At 40.8% G+C, this 20104-nt stretch overlaps 3 protein-coding genes across 3 annotated transcripts in view; 1 reads left to right on the top strand and 2 right to left on the bottom strand.

Moving 5' to 3' along the window:
• The window catches only part of sik2b (salt-inducible kinase 2b), a 40798-nt gene extending 38958 nt beyond the window's left edge, over window positions 1-1840 (bottom strand). The window contains exon 1 of the mRNA XM_071900646.2: window positions 1374-1840. Within this exon, the coding sequence (XP_071756747.1) occupies window positions 1374-1511 (138 nt within the window). The 5' untranslated portion in view covers window positions 1512-1840. The remainder of the gene's footprint in view (window positions 1-1373) is intronic.
• A 693-nt stretch (window positions 1841-2533) lies between these two features.
• On the bottom strand, window positions 2534-9188 carry laynb (layilin b). The gene is made up of 7 exons (XM_071900672.2): window positions 8976-9188; window positions 7528-7834; window positions 7072-7229; window positions 6205-6249; window positions 5345-5422; window positions 5053-5170; window positions 2534-4331 (listed from the first exon to the last, which is right to left on the bottom strand). The coding sequence occupies exons 1-7, from the start codon at window positions 9046-9048 to the stop codon at window positions 3998-4000; spliced, it is 1113 nt and encodes a 370-aa protein (XP_071756773.1). The 5' UTR covers window positions 9049-9188; the 3' UTR covers window positions 2534-3997.
• A 6667-nt stretch (window positions 9189-15855) lies between these two features.
• On the top strand, window positions 15856-19166 carry LOC139912816 (zona pellucida-like domain-containing protein 1). Its single transcript, XM_071900730.2, has 10 exons — window positions 15856-15949; window positions 16502-16728; window positions 16938-17128; window positions 17322-17394; window positions 17483-17580; window positions 17727-17810; window positions 17912-18083; window positions 18641-18740; window positions 18863-18886; window positions 19009-19166. The coding sequence occupies exons 1-10, from the start codon at window positions 15856-15858 to the stop codon at window positions 19164-19166; spliced, it is 1221 nt and encodes a 406-aa protein (XP_071756831.2).
• Window positions 19167-20104: the final 938 nt, after the last annotated feature.

The following is a 20104-nucleotide window of genomic DNA, read 5'->3' as shown; positions in this document are numbered from 1 at the left end:
CCATGTGTATGCAAGTTTTCGATCCAACCAAACATTAAATCAGCTGGCGTAGAGTTTGACCGGAATGAAAACCTGCATTCACACTGCTCTCAATCGTACATGGTTGCAGATTTATGGGCTAAACTGAAGCTGCACCACTTCACAGCCTACAATGACCAGAATAACAGGACAATAACTCGCCCCTTTATCCATGAAACCTAAAAAAAAAAAAAAAGGTCAGGTCTGGGTGACGTAAATCCATGTTTTTCTTTACAGTGTGATTGCTCACGTTCAGCCTCAAAGAGTTGTGAGTTCTACAGATCAAAGGCCGAAGTGTGCAACAGTGTTTTCCCCAGTCTCCCTGTTTGCCTGCCTGTTTTTTCTGTCACTCTCTGTCTCACACACACACACACACACTCCATCAGAAGAGCCTCTTCACACACGGTCTGGCCACTCTTCACACTGCATCCCTGTGTCTCTGTCATTACAATGGAAAGTCATGGCACTCAGTGGTACTAGTCAAGAAAAGACACGAACGCCTCAGCACTGATGATAAAGACCCCTCCCAGAATTTTCTCTGTGGAGAGCTGCTGTATAGGGTATGAATGAACATAAAATAGTCTATTGCTTTGAACAAATTTGATGCAAAATCCTAACATCCAAGCTCTGTTCCTCCTGTGACAGCCCTGTTTTACCCTGAGAATGCAGTTTCACATGTTTATAATATCAATCCCCCTCCAAAGAGCAGTGTCAGTGGATCGCTGTCTGTTAACTGAATACTATCACCATGCATGCATGCAGAACACTTTCCTTTCCAATTACAACGCACTGGCATGGCCTGGCCCTTACAAAGCTCTCGGCACTGCTGGCACAAGAAGCCACTAAATCACATCATTATTTGGATTACATAACGGGACCACCGACCCATGCTGCATGCCCCAGATACAGCAAGTGTATTACTGGGTTGTTTACACCAGCCGCTGGGTTGGTACTCTGCCTGGGTCATTAGCAAAGACTACAGGTGTGTGATCGGTTTAGGAAAAAACAAGGATGTTTGCATTAAGTGTTTCCCCGAAATTTGTTAGACCTCTTACTGGTAGTGATGCTGTTTGAGGTGAACGTGCAGTCGGTGCCCTAAACCTGCACGATCAAAGGTTGCACCATGCACCAGCTGTTGCCCAAACTGCCCCGGTTGTCACACTGGAGTAGCTTAGTGCCCGGTAGTTAACTGATCCAAGTTCATGGACACCGTTTCTATTACTGCACCATGTGGACAGCATTTCGGTATCTGCTGTGAATATTTGAGGTGTCAAGTAGTGCATAAAAGTTATGTAACTCAGTTGAACAGTAGCCTAAGTTAGCTTTTGGCTAACTAACACCGACACCCGACTCACCTCGGTCTTGGTTATGCGGTGTCGGGCCAGCTTCACGACAGCGAAATTGCCCTTTCCTAAAGTGCGCTCGATGTCGTAGAAGCCCACTCGGACCGGACCCCGGATCAGCGGTTTTTGGAGACTGTCAGCCATGACCATGCTGTTCTAAATGGGGCTGTAGTGGAAGAGTAGGAGGTAGCCAGACGGACGGGGACAGGGCTCACAGGCTTGAGCAGCTACAGATAAAGAGGAAAGGAAAACAAACCGCCCGCCGCCGCTCGAAACGTGTCCATTAAAAATAGACAAAGTTGATTTCTGTGTCGCCCTGCCAGCTTGAACGTTAGTGTGGCGACACTGTCCTTCAGTGCGGCGATACGAAGCAGGCCATTTGCTAAGCCTGAGGGCTGTCACGCCACGTTCTCCAGTACAATAGAGCTATAATATTTCAGCCTGAGGTACCTCTATCAGCTAGAGAGCACACGAGTTGACTTGCAAGAGGCATCATGTTCTCTGGTTGACGTGCATTGACGTCAGAGCCATGGGGGTATTTGTACAGGGGGCGGGGCTCCGGAGCCGCTCCACACTTCAGTGCCAATTGGTTGCCAAGACAACCAGACCCACCTCTTACGTCAACCGGTAAAATTGCTATTCTGAAATCTGTTTGCTTGCCTGCCCTCCTTGATTGCACGCATAGGTAACTTTGAAGTTTGGCCCCGCAGGTGTTTTACTAAGCTTCTGTCCGCCCTGAGTCAAAAGTGGTGGGAAAAGGGCTTATTTTACTCATGCACAGAATTACCTATTAGCATGCACATTAGTCAAGCTCATCCTAAAAAATTTGCTCTGCAAGAATATGGAAAAAGTTGTCTTTCAACAAAGTGCATGTTGGGATAACATAATCTCACTAAAGTAGACAAAGAAAAGGATTTTTTTTTACATTCCACAATATGCTTGGTTCTAGTCCTAGGATCTAGAAAATTTCCCAATAGGCCTTACAAATCTCAATATAATATAGTAAAACCTCATGTCAAAGACATTTTATCTTCCCAAGACAGCTACACAACAGCGCCATCTGTTGGCAAAAACCTGCAATTGAAACATTAGAAATTATGTTGTTTTTCAAATGCTTTTATCAATAGGCCACACACAATGCAACCTATCTGTACTTTAGTATCATGCATGTAATATTTGAGTTAAATTCTACACACACACACACACCCCTCCACTCCCTACACTCACACTTAAATGCACCCGTATTACTGAGTAAGGAATGCAAGCACAATGTTTTGCAACCAAACTTTATTTGTAACCCCAAATCTTGTCATATTTGAAATATGATGCTCATTCAGTTGTTGTCCTTAGCTCCTGCAGTGACAGTCTAAAACACAGAGAGCTGTGCAGCGCTAAGCGGGCAGGCAGGCCAGCGCGCCGAAGGCCTCCACTGTCACGCATAGACTTCCTGAATGTAAGAGTTCCAGATGTGCTTTTGGCATTTCCTGTCTTACATCCTCCAAGAACACACTCACTCAGCCTCTCCTTACTGGGCTCGCTGCGCCTTTCCATGACACCAACCCACCGCCCACTTGGTATATTCTCTGAAATAACATGGACATTTGTATTCAGTTCAGTTCATCAGTGATCATTTTAAAGAGTTACAAGACAGGGGACCTGCTTTTAAAAGCAACGCGCACTGCCGCATGAGCAGAATTGTGGTGAGTGAATCCGTGCCATATTCAAAACCGGACACTCCCAAGAAGTCTCTGTCCTTTCGTAACAGTGGGAGGGTCGAGTCTCTCACAGTCAGGTGGAGTCGGGAAAGCCCGCAGCTTTGAGGTTTACTGGGGTCACCGCTGTTCTGTCATCGATGTTTCCGCGTAGACTGTCCTGTTCCCTGACATCAGCTTCCAAACAGGAAGCCTCGCACAGCGGTGACACCACGCTTTGTAGCTTTAGAGAAAGGGTCAGAGCGGACCCCGAATGAGAGACTTCCATGGCGGTAGAAAGCCAACAGGATCTGTTTGTCCTTGTGTCTCATAACATCTGGTGACGTGACTGTAAAAGGGCTGAGTGGTTCACTTCTTATTGTTTACAAGATGAGTAACCTTGCCTTGAGCCGTCAAAACCTGCAATTGTTCCTAGAAGAGTTAAATGTGCAATTCACCATGCCAAATATAGTGCCACTGCTGCTCCACCAAACTCAACTAGCCTATTTATGCTTATTTGGGGCCAAATCCCTGGTGTTGTTGTGGAGTTGCATCATGTCTCACAGGTGCTCATCAAAACTGGACAACAGGAAGATTACGATTCAAGTGGGATGGAATAAAAAGATACGTTCTAACAGTTTAAACATATTTTAATTGCTATACTTTAAGCATTAATATGACTTAGAGGCTTTCCAGACTTTCCAGGCTTCGGATGCTCAGGACACAACACTGAATCCACTCAGGAGATACATCTATGTCCAAATAACCAAAGTCCAGGCTGAAACAAATATGGGTTTAGTATTCCTGCACCATACAATCCAACCAGCAGGGTATAGGGGAAGAAAAGGATGGAGAACGCAACGTTCTGCTATTCAGCTGGGTCGTATTAGTTAGCCAGTAAGATGGAGGCTGAGACTCACAGAGACCAGCTCGGCGTCAGCAGTATTATCCATAGATCTCATTTTCCACCCAACCAGTCTGACTGCGGCAGTGCCGGCTCTGTTCTCTGCAGGTCTCGTAGATGTCATTGGTCACAAAGCCGCTCTCTCGCTCCGGGCATGACACATTCTCATAATCGTCACACTGGGCGTCCGGGGAGGGAGCACACGGGTACTTTGTCTTGACGCCTGCTGGCACGCTGCTGCTGCTGCCCAGAGCCGTGTGATGCAGCTTGGAAATGTCACTGAAGGCGTAAGGTCCTTGTACGGTGCAAGGTGCTCCTGGTGTTGACATCCACGGCTCTGGGCCGCTGGGATAGCTCTCAGTTTCTGTCTTCCTCCTGAATATGAATGACATCACATTACATACATCATCAAAACATGTCAGGTAGGGAGACATACTGCCAATCAGTGATTCTTGACAACTGTGTAAAAACTTTCCTTACTGAGTAAAGTCTTGTTTTTGTTGGAAATGAAAAAACGACAATGATAAAGTTGTTGAAATGTTAAAACTTTGCACTCGTATGTCATTTTTTATCACAAAATTTACAAGCTACATGAAGTGGAAAAAGTTCAAAACTATTTCTGTTTTAGTTGCTATGTGATGTTCCTAAACATAAAGTTTTCTAAGGACATGATAAGGACAAAACATTCATAACAAATTATGCTCATAAGAAATTTTAGCTCAAAACAACCAAAAATCATCTTCTGATTCTTCCTGTTCATACCCAGTGAAGAGCTGCTTCGGTGTAACATATTGATAGACTATAACCATATCTACAAAATCTCTGTTGTCCCATCTCTGAGATAATAGATGTCTTCTGTAATTCCATGGATACATTATAAGCCCAATTATCAAGATTTACATAGAGCTTCTTCTGACAAAAAGGACATAATCTCCACTAAAATTGCTTCTCAGACAGACACTTGAATTAATCTGTATCCAGAAATCCACCTTGATAATCCACTAAAACAACCACATTGTTTTATATTTTGGAGTGTAATAAATAGCATGGTATTTCATCAAAACAGCACTGTTTTCTTTTAGTTTTTTGCCTTTACCTCTTAGCGACCTGTCTGTAGCAGAAGAACCCAGTGACTACAAACAGCAGCAGCAGCAGAGCGGGGATAGTTGCACAGAGGATGTAGGAAACATACAGGGTGTTGTCTGAGAGAGATACTGCAAAGGAAAACACATCACTTGGCATTACTTTACTTAATCGCGCCATTTGAATAATTGGGGTTCATGATTCTGTTATCACTTCACACATTCATTTTTATCACTTTCCCTGGGAACATATAGGGCATTAAGCCTAATTATCAAGCATAAAATGTGGATGACAGGTTTTCTTACCTGACGATTCAGGAAGTCCTATTTTTATCTTCTCATCGCTTTCTGTCGTTGGCAACAGGTTTGGCCTCAGCGATGGAACTGGGGAATTGAGAAATGAGATGAATATCATCAGATGAATATTATCAGAAACAATGTGACATGGCTGTTTGCTTTATAAATGGTAGAACCTTGAACCAGACATTTGAACTGATTGGTCTCACCAACAGAAATAATAAACAAAATACGTGGGAATGTGAAAATATATCTCATAAATGTATAGATTTTGCATAATTGATGGCATTTACTTGTTGATAATGATGCAAAAACAAGCATTTGAAGTCCAAGACTGTGAATACATGTGTTGAATGTGTGTTTGAATATGCTTTCATCCAAATGTTTTATAAGATTGAAGCTTTTTACCATTTTCCTGGCTACCTCTATCCCTAATGGATAAACAAGGCTCTATTCTATAAGGCAAACTATATCATATCATATAAACCACTAAAGGTTGCCTGCAAATAAAATCATATGATAGTGAATTATGAATGATTACGTTTGAAGAATGTACATGCTTTCTGCAATATGCTAAATGTACATATTTTACTATATAGTAGTGTTGTATAACATCCAGGGCCTTTATCGATTTTGACCACTAGAGGTCTTCCTTCATATAGATGCAAGTGGAAAGAAAAGACATTGAGCGTCAGTGACAAAAAGAACAGTGATGCAATGGTTTCGTCTGCCTGTCCTTGGTCCAAGTATAAACAAATGACACATCCTCGAGACCTTGAGCCTGAATGTCAACCACTTGCTCACCATCTATATTCCACAGAAACATGATGCACACGTCCAGGGACAGTATGTGATTGTCTCAAAAGTACCTGTGCGTACTGTGTTCCCGGCTTCAGTGAATGCTGGTACTTTATCTGCGAATGACAGAGATAATAAGAGAGTAAGTTAATCTTATTCAGTCATTAAATCTTTATATATACAGTTCATTTTGTAAAAACAACGTAATTAAAGGTGCTTCACAGAGTTATTAAAAAGAGTTTAAATAAAATGGGCCATAACAGCAAGGATTTATACAATTATACATTCCTGAAACATACAAGAGGAAGATAAAATAAAAAACACAATAGAATCAAATAGAATAGGTGAAATTAACTAGGTGCTCTAAGTCATGCTCAAAGTTAGGTTTTCAGCTTTTGTGTCGGCCATTATGAGTAAAAGAGGCTTCCTCAAAAGTCCCCAAAAAGACTACAAATAGATTAATATCAAAGGATCTGAGGGCTCTCATCCCTTAAAAACAGCTCAGACAGATATTGGGGGTCAAGAAAACTAATAAAAGAATTTTAAAATAATTATTTAAGCTATCAGGCAACTAATGAAGTGACATGAGCTCACTTTCTGGCCTTGATCAGAAATCTAGCTGCAGAAATTCAAACTAGTCACAATACATTTTTCCATTTTGTGACACCAGAAAGCTGACTATTACAGTAGTCCAGTCTAAAAGTAATAAAATATTGCACAGCTGTTCAGTGTTAGTTAGTGAAAGGAACGGCCATGCTTTAGTAAAGCTCTTGCGATAATAAAAAATCAACTTTCACCGTTCACTAAACGTCAGATTTTGTGCCATTAAAAATAAATGGATTCCTGAACAGAACAAAACCAAATGTGCCGAATGTTGACGAGTCCCAGCACAGAACAGCCAGGTACAACAGCAGCAGGTCTGGGATCCACTGGCTCACCTTCTGGGTATTTGCAGACATAGTTGTTCTTGGAGTTGCAGTTGTCATCATTCCACTGGAACAGGAAGTGGCCTTCTTCGTCGGGCGGTGCAGAGGGCTGGTGGTACAGAACCACACACATTTCACCACCGCAAGACGGCTCATCCCAGTGCCAGTTCCTACAGGGAAAGAGATGTAACACTTTAACACCCGATCAACTCTAAACAGGACCATTTACAGCAGTATATGCCTTGTTCCACTCTATAAGTCATAATGTCTCATTCCCACACAAGTGTCTGCCTTTAAAAGACATATTTTCCCATGATATTTCCCATGATATATGTGTGGTTTATCCCTTGTGTTCCCTTATACCATCATTCATCACTGACACAACCAAGCCATTCTTACAGCATGTGCAACAAAGCAGTTTCACTTGCACACAGAGTATAAAACATTAGGAAACTTCAGAGTAAAGACCTGAACTTGGCCTTGCTTCCATCCAGCCAGTAGTACTGTGAAGGGCAGCCCGGGCTGGTCGCCCCCGGCCTGAAGCGCTGCGGACTGCGGCGGAGCCCGATCCAGAAGTCTCCGTCTCCGGCCTGCAGCTGCTGTATGAACCTCTCTATCAGCCGTTGCTCGCTCTCTGTTTCGAGGCTGAGCAACTCGCCGCCATCCAACCTGCAGGCCTGCCGGGCATCCTCGAAGGTCAGCCTCCGCCTGCTGTCCTGGATGTAGGACACCTTGTAGCATGGGCGCTCTGTCCCACGCCGGCAGATCCTTTGGCCTGGACACAACAGTCAGCATTAACACAGTAACACATTAACACTAACACAAGTAGGCTATTGCAGATGGGTTTTTTTTTTTCAAAGACTTTATTGGGACCCAAAGGTGGGTGGCAGGAAGATTAAAAGCAACCACCAAGTTGTTCTGGATAAATTAGTCACCAGATTTTTTTGGTTAGGTTGTATTGCCAAAGCCCTCCCATTTCCCTGTAATGCAATGTGGGTGGAATAAACCATAGGGTGGAAGAATAGAAGCACAAAAACATTTTTTTTTTTGCAGATTTAAACAGACAAGTTTTGTTATGTTGGTCTAATAGCTTGCAAAATAGCATTGGTCTGCTTTAATCATGGGGATGCTGTTAGGTTGGGATTGCACAATGAATAGCCTATACTGACTGAATGATTATGGACTCCATATTAAGTTGCAACCTAACTGGCTTAGGCCACTGGTTGCACGTAATGCATCTGTTTTAAACATGCCAAATAATAAACAATCAAGAAATCAATCTCTCAGGCTTCTCATCTCTTTGTGTATTGTTGCTCATCATTTCCCTATCCCTTTCATTCTTACTAGCATATTGTGAAATATTGTAGATCTATAGATCCGAGCTTCTGTTGCATAACTAGAAGTCATGAATGCTATTATTATTAGCAGTAGTAGTGTTAAAGCTGTTACTATTATTAAAACAACTGTGCGACCTCCTTACTGAAAGTGATCTGAATTCCAAATAGATCTGCTGTTGACGTTTTCAATTTTCCACCACATCATGTGCTGCTGCTGACTGCAGCTTGTTTATCACTTCAATACCTATAGTTTTAGGCTCCTATAGTATTGGCCTATGATTTGTGTGTAACGGTAACAGCACACAGCAAAGTGCGCAACCTTATAGCAATAACGAAAAATGAAAATGAAATTCGCCTATGACAACAAATGCATAGCTCAGTAAGAGCTGCATGTAAACTTATTCAATGCAAAACAAAACTGTCTTGGAGGAAAAACAAACCTGTAAAAGTTTTATCTCGTAAATAGCCTAAAGCACATTGTGTCAAATTGTATCTCAACGCATTTATGAACAGGCAGATTTATGAGTTCACGTCGTGCCTGTTACCGTTAGATAACGTTTCTGCGAAGGAAATTCTTACCATTGATTTTAGACGCGGATCCAGGGTGGAACAAAACGGCGATAACAGTGCCAAACAGCTTCATAAAATCCATCTCTACATGTTCACTCTTGTGTTCTGGACGATTACTATAAAATCAAATATTAGCTACTACTCTGGTTTGGGGTGAAGAAGAACTTTTTCGCCTGTGGCAGCCACGGACTAGATAGAGGGAGCAGAGCAGTCTGTCCAGTCAAAACTGGGTCGACTGGTGGAGGAATATGCATATGGCGTCTGGCTGAGGAAAAAAAAAACTAACTCATGAGAGAGATAGCCCACGATTCCTGCTTTGAAGAAGTTCAAATACTGTGCATTTCAATGGCTTTTATTCTCTGAACGTTAAATCAAACCATTAAGGTATGGAATTTGAAATAGTCTACTGATAGCGTGCCTCTGCACAATTAGCAAAATCACATTTCCCCATATAGGCCTAGTAGCCTAATGCAATTTTATTGGGATGAATAGAGTTCTTTGTGCATATATGCATCATGTCCCCTGTACCGAAATAAGGACAGCCTGAGTATCTCTCATTCCTTCACCACACACACACACACACACATACACACACACACACACACACACACACACAGGCGATTGAGTGCTGTCTGGGGAAAACAGCTCTGAGGGGAAAATGAAGCGAGAAAACAGAAACAGACACAAGGCTGACTTCAAAAAGTGAAATGATGCGTGTTAAAAGTTCAACAACAGCCTCGCTCCGTTCTGTCAGTTTTTCCTCTCTTTGTCCACTTTAGCACATATGTGTTGATCTGCTGTGATTCACTTACAGTTAAGTTTATTGGCCACATGACTGCTGTGGCTGGTGAGCTATGGAAAACTGCAGTGGAGCTCTGAAAATGTAGGGGTGTCCCACAGAAAACTACAAAGAAAAACAACAAAAAGGAGCAAGATGAAAACAATGAAGACTAGCATTTGAAAGGAATCTGGCTACTTTGTGGGCCACTTGTTCAAAACATACGCATATGAAAACACTGTTAGATGCAAACAGGGACAATGAGAGACAAAACAGGCACAGGGAGAGAGAGAGAGATTGCCCATGGAACAGGAAACCATTGCAGAGGAGGAAGAGGAAAGAGACTTTTTTTTTTCAGCGCCATATTTCCTGTTCATCTCTTTAGTTTGGTTTCCAGGCACTGCAACTGATTTCCTGTCCCTCCACAAAATGAAAATAGTCCAATCCAGTTCTTTGATTGTGAAAGTCAGTAACAGCCATATAGGCTACGCAACCAAAGTAGATTATTTTAATCTACTCCATCCAGCAAATTGTCAGACTGTAGTTCTCCACAAGGACTGTGAGCCACTGCACAGATTCAGAGATGCTTATTGCATTTTCACATTTTAATCAAGCACATCCAAACGTAATGAGCTCTCAGTTCTTAGCTCGGCAAGCAATATTGGATTTATTCACACAATGTACACAGTGATGGGTTGAATCTTTACCGGCAGAGATTTAGCATTTTAATTCTTGGCTCCACACTTTAAGATGAGTATTTATGGACACACAGACACACAAACACACACATTCACGACACAGTAGTCGGCCACAACCTCACCACAGCACACAGTATATCTTCCTCTTGTGTTGTATGATTACCAGCAGCACCCATCAACAGATGGATGACCCTGGAAGCAAAGTAATAAACACATGGGTCTCTCTGACAGAGGCCAGACAGTACAAGCTGTATCTGTATGTGTGGCTCTGTTGTCCCGCTACCTGGCTGCGGGCCAGGGGCTCCCTGCAACACTGTTGCTTTTAATGGAATACTGCTCTCTCTCTCTCTCTCTCTCTCTCTCTCTCTCTCTCTCTCTCTCTCTCTCTCTCCCTCTCCCTCTCTCTCAATTCAATTCAGTTCAATTCAATATGCTTTATTGGCATGAATGCCATAATTGCCAAAGCGTCTCAGAACAGTAAACTAAAAAGGATACAATTGATCTAACAACAGAGTAAACAGTGGTAAACAAAGTAGTACAAAACAAAAGTAAACTCTCTCTCTCTCTCTCTCTCTTTCTCTCTCTATCTCTCCCAATTTTCAATTTCAATTTCAACTTGCTTTATTGGCATGACATGTAAATACATTTGAGAAAATAATAGCTACAGAAAGAGAAAGATAATAACAATGACATCTGGTAATCACAATATAGTATTAAAAGTGAACATAAAAAAAAGAAAAAGAAAAAAAAACATCTGATCAAATTATTAAATATAGCCTACAAATGCATTATATACCCTGTAGTACTATGTTTATATGATGTAGTACATTCATGTGAGAAGCTCTATGAATATTATAATATTCAATCTTAATACACTTAAACAATGCACATATTACAATACATATATTGCAATGCAGTACACATTAAGGCAGCTAAATGCAGGTAAAAGACTTTCTATGCATTCTGTCTTGTCCCTCTCTCTCTCTCTCTCTCTCTCTCTCTCTCTCTCCTTCTCTTTCTCCCCATCTCTCTCTCCCCCCCTCTCTGTCTCATGTCTTGTTATTGGTGACACGAGTGTGTGCATCATGCGAGGGGTCTTGATGTTGGACTGTGCCTCTGGATGCTTCTCACGCTATGTCACGCAAGGGCTGAGAAAATCACCTGGACCAATTGTAATTTGTCATGTTTGGGCCTTTTTAAGTCTCTGCAGCTGCTTAGTGAGTTTATTTGATTATTTGGTGATGGAAACAACTTTTGTCATGTGATGAATAACCGGTATGAAAACAATTAAAACTGTGTGATACAAGCACTGTTGACCTTGTTGAGCTTTTTTTACATCTTCAGGGATGTTTAATGATGGGAAACAGATTTAGTGATTATGCGTGCTCTACTGGAATGCACCATGGTAAATTGATGTAGCTGATTTATGTTTTACATATGTTTTGATGCTCACAACAGGACTTTTGTTCTGGGCCGTATAATACAGGTATTATTATGTTATGGATAATCACATGTACATTTGAGAAATGGTTTTAAGTTCCATGTCTGCTGATCAGACTTGGTATGTTCCTTGGGGCGGATGTTTTTGTAGATGACCTCGTCTCCTCAGGGCAGACTGTACCCAGGACAGCACATTGTTTGCTATTTAGGCAACTTCATTTTTCTTTCTTAGTTTTCCTCTGAATTATTTATACATACTTTCTCTTGTTTATTAGAATGGACGTCCATTATCACTTTATTTTTGGGAGATCCAAATAAACATTAACTGTGACCTTGACATCTGTTTGTGAAGGGTAAAGATGTGCCTCTTGGCTTACACCCCTCAACACTGGTAAATCATGAGTCTATTAAATAAACAAAACACTTTGAACACTGTCTACTTTTGGCCAGTAGAGGGCAGCAAAACACAGCTTCTTGGAATAAGGCATAGCAGGATTCAAAAACTCCCATTTTCTTATGTGCAACTCAATTAATGTATAATAATAATGATAATAATAACAGTATTATTAATAATACAATACAACAACAACACCACCAACAACAACAACAACAAATACTACTACTACTACTACTACTACTACTAATAATAATAATATTTTTTTTTATTACTAAGTTACAAAGTCCTTAACAGAGATAATTAAGTAAACCAGAGATAATACAATCCGACAAAGGCAGAGGTTAGAGAAATTAAATATAAAATAAAAGTCAAAAACAGAACAAAACAGAATTAAGAACAGAGCCAATACAGCAGAAAATAAATAAAAGCAATAAAAAACAAAATAGGTGAGTGAAATAAAACAATTAGCAAAAGGTTTTTCTATAAAAGGTTTTAAGCAGGGATTTAAAAGATGACACAGACTCTGCAGGCTGCTCCAAAGCATCAGGTCTCTGACTGTGAAATCCTTCAGTTTTAAGCCTGGATCCAGTGACAGCTAAAAGGGCGCTGCAGGAGGATCTCAGGCTATGTTCAGGCTCATAAAGCAACAAAACATCCAAGATGTAACTTGGGGCCAGACCTTGTAACAGTATGATCTTAAAATCAATTCTAAACTTAACAGGGAGCCAGTGCAGGGAAGCTAGAATGAGGATAGTATGCTCCTGTCTCACACTTTGGCTAAACGTCTGGCTGCAGTGTTTTGTACCTGCTGCAGACAGTTGAGGGAGCTCTTGCTTAGACAGGAGTAGAGGGAGTTACAGCAGTCAAGGTGTGATAAAATAAAGGAAGGGATAACCTTTTCCAGATCAGCAAAGGAGAGGCAAGATCTGATTTTACAGATGTTTTTGCCTGGGAGTCAATGTTAAGCTCAAAATCAAATACTACTCCCAGATTTCCAGCTGTGGGCTTAACAAAGGCTCAGAGGTTATTGAGACTAAAATGACACTAAAGCTGATTACCGTATGTATAAGATACCTGTGCAGCAATATGTTTTGCTGTTACAAGAGAAAATCCATTTTGTACGTTGTCACTTCACAAGTAAACAAAGAACTTACAGGCCTACACACCTTCTGCTTACATCTAGACGCAACATGGATCATCCCTCATCCAGGCAACATAGACAATAACTCCTCTGTATCTGTGGAGTGCTACAGGTGAGTATGTGCAGTTCTGATGTGAATGGGATAATTAGCTGGCTATATGATACGCTCCATACACGGGGGTTACCCATTCACCCCCTAAGGGGTCATTAGCTGTACTAATAATCCCCTTTACTGTACACCTCCACAGAGCACGGTACCATCTCCCCACACACTTCCCAGCGTATCTCCTTTCTTCCCAAATTAAATCTGCATCCACCGCTGGGCCTTCTTGCTGTCGGTTTACCGGTGTGATTGGATGTCAGCTGCCATTGTTGTTTCTTGAGAAAGGAGCCAGTACAGATGTAAAGTAGCCATTATTGCAATATGCTGTCAATTTAATCCTGACAGCCTGGCATGGACCTTGTCTAACAGTATGTTCATTTTATTCTTTCTATTGAAGACAATGCTTTATAGTTGCTTGGTTGCTCTTCTCTTCTCTTCTCTTCTCTTCTCTTCTCTTCTCTTCTCTTCTCTTCTCTTCTCTTCTCTCTCTATTCCATTCTATTCCACATATGTCTTCTGTCTTATGCTTATTATATTTTCACAGGTCACCAACACTCACATCTCACATGCTCTTTTCCACTTTCCCAAAGCAATGAACCAACTTTTATTAGCAGTTAATCTCTGATCCTGACCGACCCTTACAGACAGACAAACACATGTCCAGACATCTTTACATAATCTGCAATTATCATCTCTGACTGACCCCTGCAGCCAGAAGGATTAAAGGAAACAGAGAATGTGATTAGAGTGCAGAAAAATGCCCATCTAGCCGTTTCCAAACGGGAGTCATGGGAGACACAGAGAGGCGGACTGGAGAGATTGTAAAAGAGTGACGCATCGGTGGATAGTGTAACAAATGTCTCCTCTCACCACGGGCGTTTTGGCGAAAACATTGATGCTCCTTTTCATTCTATATTTTGGTGGAACAATGGGGCTTCTCAGTTGAGCAGTAACAGTTGTGGCCTATAGCTATATAGACTACCTGCAAAACAACTCCTGGGACACAACAGAAGAGAGGTCTGACATGTAAGTTGGCTGTGTACTTCGTAGCTTGCGGCGTGCGTGATCACGTTTCAAGCATTCATGGTGTTCCATTCTCAAGACACGAATCCACGATTGATGACTTTGAATCTCTACAGAATGATATTCACAGGAAACTTCATTTCTGCTTTTTGAGATTGAAGGGTTTGATAAGAGTTGCTAAATGCCACACAAAGGATATGTTTTTGGATTTCAATAAATAGAGTTTGTAAGGTGTTATCAATTTAAAGGATAATCTCAGTTGGAAATTAGTAATAGAATATGAATGAATATATAGAATACATATTTTTGTGACATTTGATTTGCCAGGGAGGAACCTAAACTCTAAAGTGCATTGCGAGAGGTGAAAAATAAATGAAAAATGGATGAAGTACTGTATATTCAAAGCCAATTATCATTTTTGAAATATTCAAAATGCACTCTGTTCATTGAAATGCAATAAGGATATTTAGAAATAAATGTTTAAACTATTTCAATGTTTAATGTGATGGCGCACAAATTTCGTTATAGCACTGTATATGTCTCTCTCAATGAGTCAGCCAACAACAACAACTCTCTTCTATTCTCCAGAAATCCACTTTATTGGAGGGAAACCTGAAACAGTTGTGCAGATTAAACTGTGGGATCTATGTCAAAACCCACTGACACATTAATCTGTTGGGTGAGGATTTGATAGTGAACCATGCCAGGAGTCGCTGTTGTTTGAAAGGAGAAGACACGGTGGAAAAGATGGAGAAAGAGTACGTGTGTGTGTGTGTGTGTGTGTGTGTGTACATAGGGGTCTATAATTAGTTGGGGGGAGGGCTTGAGAGTCACACCTCCTTGGTTTTAGATGTCTTGAGGCTGTCTAACACTATAAAAGCCACATTCCACTACTAGATCAGTGACAGAAACACCTGCTCAGGTACCTGCAAACCAAGGTAGGAAGACCCAACTCAGCTCACATGCTTTACCATTGAATAGGACTCTATATTGTAATTATTTCTTTCCAATTGCTACATTTTTATATCACTGAATTGGAAAAAAAAAACAGTTTAATTCAGCAAAACAAAGCTAAATTTGCAACACAATTTGGTTGAAAAAAAATCACGTTATTTTCATTTTCTATTCTATTTTTATTATTCTTTTCTATTTTTTATTCTATTTTTAAAAATTAAATCATTATTTTTTTTATCTTTTTGTCTCTGCTCTGACTCTTTGTGGTTGTTTTGTGGAGGGTAAAAATGGTTATGTTATTATTTTTGTCTGAGTTTTCCCTCTCACACTATACAGGACTGACCAGTCAGACACCATGACTCTTTACCTGTGTCTCCCTCTGGTGGCTGTGCTCCTCCAACCCGCTCTCTCTGTCTACAACTGCTCCTCCGAGTTCCAGAGGATCCCAGGTAGGTGGAACAGACCAATGTGAATAGGCCATTTGCTGCTGTAAATATGTTGGACTGAGTACACTACCAGTCAAAAGTTTGGACACACGCATTTTTCTTTATTTTTTACTATTTTTTACATTTTAGAATAATAGTAACGACATCAAAACTATGAAAGAACACAAATGGAATTATGCAGTGACCAAAAAAGTGTTAAACAAATCAAAACAATTTTAGATTTTAGATTCTTTAAAGTAGCCGCCCTTTGGCTTGATGGAAAGACAAAGGCTTTGGAAAGAAATTCATACATAGGCATCAACTTCACTGTTTATATTTGTCTAAGAAACAAATTCCAAGCATTTAAGCATAAGCCTTTAGATCAAAATGTCTTTAAGATAATGAAAAACATAGTAAATTCAATTCAGTTTCTACAGCAGTAACTGTATCATAAAATCAGTTTGATTCTAATGGAAACAAATTCTCACATTATTGAAACTTATTTCTGTGCAATCGTTTATCTCTCCTGGGTTCTCTTTCTATTCCCCCCCCCCCCCCCCACCCCCCCCCCCCCAGACAACACAGACCTGATGGTTGACTGTGGCACCAGCATGATCACCCTGGAGATCAACCTGTGCACGGCGCAGTGGGCGGGCTTCGACCCCACCGGCCTGGCGCTGAACGGGGAGCACAACAAGACCGAGTGCCAAGGCTCCCTCGACACCAGCGTGGACCCTCCCATCATCCGCTACCAGCTCCCTGTTAACCACAGTCTGGAGAACCCCTGCCGCCAGTCCCTGCAGGTCAGATGGTGTCTTTTACAGTAGAAGGAATAAAGCACAGACTGTACTGTAGGAGAATGGCTGGATTATGTAAGAGGGAGATATTGCCGGATGAATGGGATTGTTTTTTGCTGCATCTGGGTGTTAGATGGACGACACTTTAGGCTTATTTGGCAACACATAGGAGAATGCCATGAAATGATCCGGTCTTCTTCCGTTGTCTTTCTTAGATTGTGGATGAGGTCCCAGACTCCTCGGGTCCCTTCAGCGCTTTCTCCACTATCCAGTCAGTTATCATCACAGGGTACATTGACACTCCCAGCTCTGACCAGGGGGTGATCAGCTACTCCACAGACCTCTACTATCACTTTTCCTGCCGCTACCCACTGGAGTACCTGGTCAACAACACACAGATAGTGGCGTGAGTCATTTTCCATCTCTGGAGTCCCTAGTTTGTGCCTAAGGGATATTTCTATGATCTCTATCTAAATAAGGTTATTACTTTTTCCACTGCCGTACAATTGCTGCTGTCACTGAAGCAATACATAAGATTGAAATTCTCTTTATGTCTCTTTTTTCCCCTCTATTGCATCTCTCCCATAAACTCATGTTAGGTCCTCAGTCTCTGTGGCCACCAGTGATAATAATGGAACCTTCATTGATACACTAAAAATTAGTGTATATAATGTAAGTCGGCATTCAATAGCATATAATTTACTTTATAGCTATATATCGTGACAATTTTTTTTTACCGTTTTATGTTTTATTTCATCAGGACACTAACTATGGCCATCCATTAGTGGTACCTCCAACAGGACTTGAACTGCGAACTAGGGTCTATGTGGAGGTCAAGGCCATTAACCTCACAGGGAAGTAAGTAAAGCACATTTTAAAGACTCAGCTTAATAAATACTCTACAAGCAAATTCATTTATCTGAATGCAAACATCGAAACAGAGCTCAGCACAATGTATTCCTGTGACCAACAGTAACTCACTGGCTCATTGTCATTCTGTTCAGTTTCCATGTGTTGCTGGATCACTGCTTTGCAACTCCCAGTGCTTACAACATGAGCAACAGCGAGCAGCACAACTTCTTCACGGGGTATGACAGCCAACAACATCAATGTATATTTCCTTACATAGGGGGAAATAACAATACTTTTCATTCACCGATTATATCTAAACAATGCTGCTCTTCACTAGCTGTTCAGTGGACACACGGACATCTGTGACAAGCAACGGCCTTTCCAAGATCGCCCAGTTTAACTTTGAGGCCTTCCGCTTCGTAGAGCACCGCGACCAGGACAAGTCCAGCATCTACCTGCATTGCATACTTAGACTGTGTGAGCCCACCAAGTGTCAAGAGCTGCTGAATGTAAGTTGAAAAGTCAAGGCCGATCCACTCTGCTTCAAGGATGTTAGTGACAGCGATGGAAAGCTTGGTGGAGCAACTATCACAGGTGCACGATAAAAGAGGCAATGTTTACAGGGCAAAGATCTGGATAATGCAATGTATCACCACATATACTATAATAATAACTTCATAGTTTCATAATTGCTGTATCTTATCAAGTTATCATGAGTTCCTGTCCTCAGTACTGATCGGGGTATTGTAAAATACCCAATAAATATCAACCTGTGACCACATAACAGTTGATACACTGAACTATAACTGAAAATCACAACTCATACCAGTAATAGAACTATATTGCTTGGTGCAATAATAATAGCGATAATAATAATAATAATAATAATAATGCTAACAATAATAATAATGATTTACCCAACATTTGTATTCCTTTGAAATACAATGCTGCGTTACCACTGTTTTATAAAAGCAATAAGCCACTTAAGTCTGTGCTTTACAGTGATTTAAAACATTGTTCGACATGTAGATCAAACTAAACTGAACTGGATGTTTGTGTTTTGCAGTCTTGTAGTAACAGAAGAAAAAGATCCTTGATTCCTTTTGGAAAGGAGGACAAGGACTCTGCCACTGTTTCAGTAGGGCCTCTCTACACTGCTACAGAAGGTTAGACCCGCTGTACATCAACTCCTTCAGCTATTTCCAAGCATTATCATTTTAGTGAACCATTATAATGAATAAGACCGACTTTCACTGACTGTCTCTTTCTCTCTCATCTTCCCCAAAAGACAGACCCGCTGCAGCCGCCTATGGTGAGTTCAATTTCATCACATTCATAAATCACCATGTACATTTTCATCTCTGTTAGAGGATATTCATTTATGATTTAAAGGACATCCCAAAATATGCTCTCCATTTCCCGTGTGTGCATCAGGTGGCGGCGAGCCGTCGGGGAGGGAGGACGTGAACGTGACCGGCCTGGTGGTCGGCCTGGTGTTCGGATCGGCTGCTGCTGTCCTGTTGGTTCTAGGTGGCTGGTTCGTCATTAAGAAGTTCTACTGGGCCGGAGGACTACCTCATGCCTTTGACTGACAGATCAACTGACCAATCGTCAGAACCTCTTGACTTCATGCCATATAGTGAGATCATGTCACATATGTGATGTGTCATGATTTAGGTAGTCAAGACTCTATATTTACAGTTTTACCATGAAAAACAAGCAAATACTCTGGTATCTTTACAGCTTTTTGTATCTATATCTATAGCATCTGTATTCAGTATCAATATCATTATCGGTTATGAAGGAATAGTCAAACCTGAACTATGTAAGTACTTAAAGAATTGTGTAATTTTTATATTTTCTAAAGATATATGAAATATTAATTCGCTATGAGGTAAAAATGATGGCTCCATTTTTTTTTAACTCTTTGTTAATTTCAGCTACTCTGAAAAGACTGCCAGCCATTGACAGGAGTCTTAACAGTTTATAAATGGTTTTGGGTATCTAGGACTATAATGCTTAAAACAGCTACTACATATTTATCATGCTTTTTTGTACCAGTGGAGCACATTATAATATGGAGTGAATAAACCTGCTGCTATGCTTTGTACAGATTTTGAACAAAAGACAAAATAAAGTTTAAAACTAGATGGGTATTGAGCTCTGTTGTTGTTTCACGTCATGAAATTGATTTGATTGATTCACAAACTCAGTTGCATGAATATTTATCAAATGATTTTAAATGTGTCATCAAATGGGTGGAAAACAATAAATTGGCATTAAATGTAAATAAAACGAAAAATATGATTATATGTACTACAAGAAAGAGGAAGAAATTGAAGCCATGGTATTTAACATATGGCAGTGTTCAAATTAAAGAGGTTACAGAAGTCAAATTATTGGGAGTTAAAATACAAAACAATCTCTCATGGACGGCTCATATTACAGATCTTTCTAAAAGAGTGATGAAAATGGCAGGAATGGTTGGACGAATTGCAAAGTTTTTATCTAAAGACATTCTAAAGGTAAT

Source organism: Centroberyx gerrardi, chromosome 6 (assembly GCF_048128805.1).
Source record: "Centroberyx gerrardi isolate f3 chromosome 6, fCenGer3.hap1.cur.20231027, whole genome shotgun sequence".
NCBI lineage: Eukaryota > Metazoa > Chordata > Actinopteri > Beryciformes > Berycidae > Centroberyx > Centroberyx gerrardi.
This window is presented reverse-complemented; position numbering and strand designations above follow the sequence as displayed.

Bases quoted from the DNA above. Each gene is read 5' to 3' on its own strand.
- laynb (XM_071900672.2), bottom strand. From the start codon at position 9,048: ATGGATTTTATGAAGCTGTTTGGCACTGTTATCGCCGTTTTGTTCCAC. The intron at 7,835-8,975 runs GTAAGAATTTCC...TGTTGTGTCCAG, and splicing joins ATCCGCGTCTAAAATCAATG to GCCAAAGGATCTGCCGGCGT. The intron at 5,171-5,344 runs GTAAGAAAACCT...TTTCCTTTGCAG, and splicing joins AGGACTTCCTGAATCGTCAG to TATCTCTCTCAGACAACACC.
- LOC139912816 (XM_071900730.2), top strand. From the start codon at position 15,856: ATGACTCTTTACCTGTGTCTCCCTCTGGTGGCTGTGCTCCTCCAACCC. The intron at 17,581-17,726 runs GTAAGTAAAGCA...CATTCTGTTCAG, and splicing joins GCCATTAACCTCACAGGGAA to TTTCCATGTGTTGCTGGATC. The intron at 18,084-18,640 runs GTAAGTTGAAAA...TGTGTTTTGCAG, and splicing joins AGTGTCAAGAGCTGCTGAAT to TCTTGTAGTAACAGAAGAAA.